At 53.2% G+C, this 7,884-nt stretch overlaps 1 protein-coding gene across 1 annotated transcript; it reads left to right on the top strand.

The window, feature by feature from the left end:
- Window positions 1-681: 681 nt before the first annotated feature.
- LOC125729862 (uncharacterized) lies at window positions 682-7,498 on the top strand. Its single transcript, XM_049005704.1, is given in 5 exon segments — window positions 682-1,047; window positions 1,133-1,721; window positions 1,879-2,115; window positions 2,199-5,597; window positions 5,600-7,498. Coding segments are annotated over 5 exon segments (5,307 nt in total). The 3' UTR covers window positions 6,316-7,498.
- Window positions 7,499-7,884: the final 386 nt, after the last annotated feature.

The following is a 7,884-nucleotide window of genomic DNA, read 5'->3' as shown; positions in this document are numbered from 1 at the left end:
TTGATAATTGTGTGTGTGTTTATGTTTTGGTGGTGTTTATTGGTGGGGCACTCAGTGACAGCGAAAAGGTGTACTAAGTGTGGGGGGGTGAATCCACATCCTGAGGCGCAAGGGCTATTAGATCAGGAAAAGCGTAGGTCGGATAAGGTAAAACATGGAGCACGAATTTGATAGAGAATTGGATGACGGAGGCTGGGGTCCACCAGTGCGCGGGCGGTGGAAGCCTCTGTCTGAACAAATGCAGTTGCTAAAAATAGCAGTGGGTAAAGCAGCACAGGAAAAGGGCCGAGAGAGAGAGACGGCAGATGCGTGGAAGCGTATGGGTATTGCAGTGAAAAGTGCTGGATACAAACCAGAGGAGAGGCAATCATTAGGAGCACTTTTATGGCGTAAGGAAAGGGAGCATAGAGGCCTGAAAGATGAGGCAGGACGTGAGCTAGAGAAAGCAAGGGGGTTACAACAGGGAAAGTGGAGAAAAGAGGGAGAGAAACAGGAGTAGGAGAGGCAAGTGTGGGCTCACCTAGCCATTTTCTGGCAAGGGATCGATCACCTGCATAGGGAAAGTGGAGATAACGATAACTGTGACCCAGTCCCAGAGGGGCAGGGAACTAGGAAAAGTGACAAACAACCCCCGGCGTACACCAGCCGTGGGGGATTTCCCACCGCTCCCCCGGCGCACATATGTCCAGTAATACATGTTACAGGGGAACGGTTCAGGTTCAAACCCAGGGGGAAGGGAACCTCCTGGGAAGGGATGGCGGTAGTGTGGAGGAAAGAGACTCGGATTGTGAAACCGCTAGGGATTCCGAGGGAGAAAGTACGGGCACCCCTGGTAAAGGCAGCACTAAGCAAGCCTTCCAGGAAAGGGTGATCAGAGAGCAAAAGGAGGAGGCAGCCCGGGGTAATAGGGGCAGCCTCACCCCTCTCCGAGACCGGGGACGGGTTAGGAGAGGGGAAGTTGAGATTATCGGTGAATTGTCGGGGTATTGTGAGGAAGATGAGGATGAGAAAGTGTTGATTGATTTGGACGGGGAACAAGGCGAGGGGGTAGAGCCTGAGAGAAGGGAATCCTCAGGTCCCGCATACTACAGCGGCGACCTAGCCTGAAGTCTAAGCAGTTTCCCCTATTAAGGGGGCTTCAGGGGGCCCAGAGAGATACAAGCCGTTCTCCTTAGGAGACGTGCAGGCACTAGCAGACAAGATGCCCCCTCCTGCAGACGGGGGAGGTCACTGGATGGATAAATTAGACCAGCTGACGCAGGGAACAAAGTTGGCCTTGGGTGATTTCAGAGCAGTGGCTGCGAGGTGCCTCACTAAACATTCTCTGCAGGAAATAGAGGAAAGGGCAGGGACACTTACTCGCAGCGACGGTGTGATTCTAACAGACGTAGTGCTGGGCTTGGGGGAAGCCATGCGGGAGATGTTCCCCGCCCCAAGTGGGGCTAGCATGCCAAAATTTTCGTGGGACCCTAAAATACCCCCCAGAGAATATCTGGACAAATGTAAGGAGGATTGGACGCGGAGAACTGGGTGTCACCCGGGGCAGGCGGGGGTTCAGCAGGAGTGGTTCCGGCGAGCGGTCCTGGAAGGTGTCCCTGAGCAAGTGAAAGCAGCTATGTTAGCTAATCCTGACCTCCCAGGCGCTGAGTCCCCCGTGTGGGATAGACATGTGTTGCATCATCTTCAGAGAGCGAGGGACGAGGCCACAAAAGAGGAAGGAGGTCTGAAAGATTTACAGACACAGTTGTTGAAACTGCAGGTGGGAGAAGCGAGACAAAAAGCACAGACTTACAAAAAGAAAGGGCAGGGGAGACAGATGGTGGCAGGAGCACCACCACCCCAGTTCGGCCCATGGGTTGGACAAACCCCCAACTACAGTAATCAGGGTTGGGGTCCCCAGCAATGGGGAAGAGGCCGTGGGGGCCGAGGCCGGGGAGCCGGGAACTGGGGATGGGGCCGGGGTATGTCGCAGAGGTGGCCACCGCAGGGAGCTTGTTTCCGGTGTGGGGCTGTGGGTCATTGGGCCAGGGAGTGCGGAGCAGGACAGGCCCAAGGAGGACCCCCAGCAGGACAAGCGACTGCACCCAATCCACAGGCTGTTCCCGGAGGAGGGCAGTACCCCACCCTTACAGGATCCAAGGACTGGGAGTGGGGAGACCCCTCCCAGTGACGGTGCCCACGGGTGGCCCGGGACGCAGGGGGGGCAGACCCCATGCTGTCCCTAAAGGTCATGGACAAAGAACTGCCGTTCTTGGTGGACACAGGGGCCACATATTCGACTTTGAATGTGATGCCTAACCAACAACATCTTTCCACCACTACAGTGACCGTTGTGGGCTTCTCCGGGGAGGAGCAGAAACTGCCAGTGACTAAGCCTGTGAGAGTGCGGTTGGGGGGACAGACCTTTCTACACCCGTTTGTGGTCTCCGCTGCAGTGCCTGTGAACCTTCTGGGGCAGGACATGCTGGTGAAGCTGGGGGCTTCAATTCTGTGTAATGCTGAGGGTTTGGTTGTCACCCTCCCCGAAGGGACCCGCCTGCCATGTGACGGAGCGACAGGCGGCACCGGGCAGTGGCTGATGCAACCTGTGTCACAACATCCGGTGGCTGACATCTACTGGGGCCTCCTGCAGCCTAGCCCGGCGGGTATCCTGGCGGTGTACTCCGCGTGGCGCTCCTGGATCTCCCTCCTGGAACCCTACGTTCCTCCGCCCGACCCCCCACATGTGACACTGTTTTATGACCGAAATTCCACAGAATGGTATGGGGACCTGTTTTCTGAGCAACTGGAAGGCCACGAGTGGCAAGTTGCTTCCCAAAACATTTATGTAGGTCCCGAGGGGGTGGCCTCAGCAGTCCACCTGTCTCCTGAGCAACTGCCCTGGTACAGGATGGGAGAGGAGGCGGTGCCACACGTCTCTCTCGCCCTACATCCTAAGCATCAGGCTAAAGATTTAGGCCCAATAGTGAAAAGAGCCACTTCAGCTACGGACTGGGTTCTCACTCAGATCCCTCAAATCTCGTACTCCCCCTCCTGCAGTTCCTACTGTATTCAAACTAAGGTGACAGACACAGCCAGGTTACAGCATGAACAATTGTCTAGGGACCATGGTAGGGAAAAGATGGATCATCCCGGTGCAGCAGCACTACTGGCTTCTCTGCCAAACTCACTGTGGTCCACCAGCCCCACTGATGTTGGTTTGGTGGACTGCACGCCCGTCGACTTCCTACTGCACCCCAGTGCTGGACCCCTCTGGGTCAAGCAATATCAACACAAACCAGCTGCAGAGGAAGGGATAGCAGAGACTGTAGCCGGTCTCTTACGGGCGGGTGTATTAGAAGGGTCCACCTCTCAGTGGAATACTCCTATACTCCCAGTAGAGAAGGCAGGAACAGGCAAGTATCGTATGGCGCACGACTTGCGCGCTATCAATGAGCTGCTGCTGACTCCCACTGTTCCAGTTCCTAATCCCTACGTCGCTCTCACCAATCTTACGCCGTCCCAAACATGGTTCACTTGCATTGATCTGGCTAATGCTTTCTTTTCTTTACCACTAGCACCCCACTGCAGGGACGTATTCTCGTTCACGTACAGGGGATGCCAGTTCAGGTACACGCGACTCCCACAGGGATTTGCTCTGTCTCCTGGGATTTTCAACCAGGTGTTGAAGCAGTCGTTGCAGGGCTGCCATCTCCCGGATGGGGTCACCCTCGTCCAGTACGTCGATGACTTGCTTATCGCGGCCCCGACAGCGGAGGCGGCACTCGAGGCAACGCGGTCAGTGCTCCTCTGGCTGGCAGAAAAAGGATTTAAGGTCAGTAAGGATAAGATACAGGTGGCCCGGACGGTGGTGTCCTTCCTGGGGAGGGTCCTGTCAGGTAAGGGAACAGGGCTCTCTCCGGCCCATCGGTCAGCCATCCTGAGTCACCCTAAACCAATTATTGTGAAGGACATGTTGTCCTTTTTGGGACTGACCGGATACAGCCGAACTTACATTGCAGATTACACGGATCTGACGCAACCACTGAGGGCTCTGGTGCGGCCACATGGCCTGCGGAGCCTCAGCGCCACTCTGACGTGGGATCAACCTGCAGAGGAGGCTTTCATCACTCTCAAGCAGAGGTTGGCCCAAGCAGCTGATTTGGCGTTACCTGATTATTCTCTCCCGTTTCATTTAGATGTTTCTGAAACTGGAGACGTCGTGAACGCCGTCTTGTTTCAGAAAAAGGGGGGAGAGAGGAAGGTATTGATGTATATTAGCACCAAACTCGACACCACAGAACAGCGACATCCGTCATGCACCAGACATGTGGCAGGAGTGGCAAAAGCCGTGCAGAAAACAGCACACATTGTGATGGGCCATGCCCTGCACATCCTGACCACGCACAGTGTGGTGGCCTATGTGAACTCACAAACGTTCACAATGACGTCTCTAAGACAGCAGAGGCTCAGCACAATTTTAGAGGCGCCACATTTAACTTTTGTCCATGACTGCATCAACATGGCTGATCGAATGGGGGGAGGGGCACCCCACGAATGTGAGGCCAGGGTTAGGAAAGAGGAAAAGGTCAGGGAGGACCTAGCAGCCGAACAGATAGAAGGTACGGAGGAGTGGTTTACTGATGGATGTTGTTTTCGAACAGAGAGTGGAAGTTTGCAAGCAGGGTTTGCAGTGGTAGCGAGAGAAGGCCTGGGATTCAGGACACTGAAAGCAGAGAGACTGGAGGGGGCCCAATCGGAGATCAGGGCAGTCATTGAAGCTTTAAAATTGGCCGAAGGTAAAGCAGTCACCCTCTATTCAGACTCAGCGTATGCGGTGGGGGCTGTGCATGTGGAACTCAGCCAGTGGCTGAGGGCTGGGTTCTTAACGGCAGGAAACAAACCGATTAAGCATGAGGCAGATATGAGAGAGTTAGCAGAGGCATTGATGCTTCCGGAGAAAATAGCTGTGGTAAAGTGCAAAGGACATGAGGGGTCAGGGACAGTGATAGCACAAGGCAATCAAGCTGCAGATGCGGAAGCAAAAGTGGCAGCGGGGTATGAGGTAAGCAGACAGATGGTTACAGTAGAAGAGGAACTGGAGGGACAGGGCAGGCTGACCTCAAGCAGGATCCGAGTCATGCAGGCCCAAGCCTCCCCAGAGGAGAAGAACATGTGGGCAGAAAAGGGGGGCATAGAAACAGAGGGCCTGTGGTGTAATAGGGAGGGGAAGCCAGCCCTACCTATGGGAATTAGGCAACAGGTCATAGAGGAGGCACACGGTGTGGGGCATGTGGGGACAGGACAGATGCTTCACAATTTGAGAGCATGGTGGCATCCGTTCCTGAAGGATATGGTAAAGGAGTTTGTGAGAAGCTGTGAGATCTGTGCGCTGCATAACCCAAGACCCACGGTAAAACCAGAAAAGGGTCAGCTTCCAGCATGTCATAGGACTGGAGAGGAAATAGTCCTAGACTACACCGACATGATAATACCGGTGCGTGGGATGCGATATGTGCTGATGTGAGTGGATGCATTCTCAGGGTGGCCAGAAGCCTGGCCCACTAGGAGAGAAGACGGGGCCTCGGTGGTGAAGTTCCTAGTAAACCATTGTATACCCGGCATGGGTTCCCCGAGAGGGTGAGGTCAGACAATGGTTCACATTTCAAAAGCGAGGATCTGCAGAAGGCAGAAAGGGCGTTGGGACTTAAACATGCGTTCGGGACAGTGTATCATCCTCAGTCCCAGGGGAAGGTGGAACGCATGAACCAGACGGTCAAACAAAAATTGGCAAAAATCTGTGCACAGACTAAATTGAATTGGGTTGAGGCATTACCCCTGGCACTAATGTCAATCAGGTGCTTCATAAATCGGGGAACCGGGTTCACTCCGTTCGAGTTGCAGACAGGACGACAATTCCCAGGGCCCTACGGAGGACTCGAGGGGAAACCAGAACAAGGAGGGGTAAGCACGGCCAAAGCATATTATGAGGAGTTACAAGTGCTGGTGAAAGATTTCTCCAAGCAGGTCCAGGAAACGAGACCAGGGGCCCAGCCAGCCAAGCCACATACAGCGGAGTGGGTCCTTCTGAAGGTCATCAAAAGGAAGTGGTCAGAGCCCAGGTGGACCGGCCCCTTCCAAGTCACGGAACGGACGTCTCACGCAGTGCGGCTGAAAGGCAAAGGTGAAACCTGGTACCATTGGAGCCAGTGCGCAGCGGTAGCAGAGCCCAGCAGATCACTCGCCGAGATCCAGGAGGACCTCGCCGACAGCGCAAAGCAACCCGGTTCGGCTGAACCGGCAGTAACTCAGGTCCCAGCAGTAGGGGCAGAATAATCCCCTGACCTGAGGCAACCAGCAGGGTAGTCCACCCCTGACTGAAAGAAGACGACTACACCTCATCCACCAGAGAAAGATCGGGACCAGGATGACGATGATCAAGATAAAAAGGGGGACTGCGGGGGGAAAACAAGTAATGTGTATGACGTATAACGTGACTAACATGCCGATGGTGAAAATGTACGGTTCTGTCACCAAGGCGCTAGAAGGTCTCCACACCCTCTCTTACACCCTACATGAGCAGTCTGGCATAGGGAACCTTTGGGACGACTGGATAGCCTCCAAGTTTGGGCAGTGTAAGGGGCTAATTGCTTTGATACTAATATCGAGTGCTACATGCACTGGTCACTTGTGGCTGTTGTTGTATTCCCTGCCTATGTGCTCTTGCAATTCGGCTGATCACATCCACTATAGGGAACAAGGACAGGGACTCCCACACGTACATGTTAACAGTGCCCCTCCTTGCGACCGCAGAGGAAGGAGGGCCGGTGGAGGTACCATTGCCTGTTTAGAGTGTCCTCCTTGATAGGTGATCTCCTTGCGGAGATCAAAAGGGGGATACCGCAAAATTTCGCACAAAGCCATCCAATCATTAGAACCTGTAGTGATCTCCTTGCGGAGATCAAAAGGGGGATACCGCAAATTTTCGCGCAAAGCAATGTAATCATTAAAACCAGTAATGATCTCTTAGTAGAGATCAAAAGGGGGAATTGAAGGGGGGCTAGGCCGCGTGCTAACCTCTGTCACACTGAGAATGGGGAACTAACTGGAACTGGAACATAGGCAGGACAAAAAGGGGGGCTCCGGCCCTCCTCGAAGTGCAAGTAAATTTAGAAAAGCAGAAGGTACATTGACAGGGTCGCGGTAACATTAAGCTTACGCTTGACGTGCGGGGACATAACAAGGGAGGGGGTCGCTGACACTGCTAAATTGCAACATAACAAGACAAGGTAAAAGGGAACGGGTGTGGGGACTAACGCCAGCAATTTCAAAACAACACTTGTATGTTACGTCAACTGGAAAAATACCAACAAGAACAGTAGACGCCCTAAACGGGGTATAAAAACCAGACCCTGACAAGAGATATTGAGCTACTCTTGGTATGTACTGTTTTGTGCATCTAAGTGTGCTCCCGGATTGCAATCTGTGACGTCATTAAAAAGAGCTGACTTGCAACCAACCTTCGCCTCAGACTGCATCCTTCCCTCATCAACGGACTCGGTGGAGTCTAACTCCAACACTACCTCATTGGACAACCAAACTGCGCCTTCTCAGTACTGGGTTTACTGTGCTGTTTGTGCTCGTTGGTGTCAGTTGTCCTCTCTTTTTGCACTGTCCTGCAATGTTTGCACAGTTTTTGCTCATTATGCACCATACAGTATGTTGCTAGGTTGGTATGTGTTAGTCTTCTGTTAATTTAAGTAGCACCTTGGTCCGAGGGAAACAGTTTCTTTTGTAACTGTACTATACTCAACTGTGTAAAGTTAAAAATAACATTAAAGACCTACTTGACTTTTACTGAACAGGTGCTAAAGTGAAATTACTTGCTTCTGGGAAAGAACTCCA

The sequence above is a fragment of the Brienomyrus brachyistius genome, unplaced genomic scaffold (genome assembly GCF_023856365.1).
Source record: "Brienomyrus brachyistius isolate T26 unplaced genomic scaffold, BBRACH_0.4 scaffold815, whole genome shotgun sequence".
In the NCBI taxonomy this organism is placed as follows: Eukaryota; Metazoa; Chordata; class Actinopteri; order Osteoglossiformes; family Mormyridae; genus Brienomyrus; species Brienomyrus brachyistius.
This window is presented reverse-complemented; position numbering and strand designations above follow the sequence as displayed.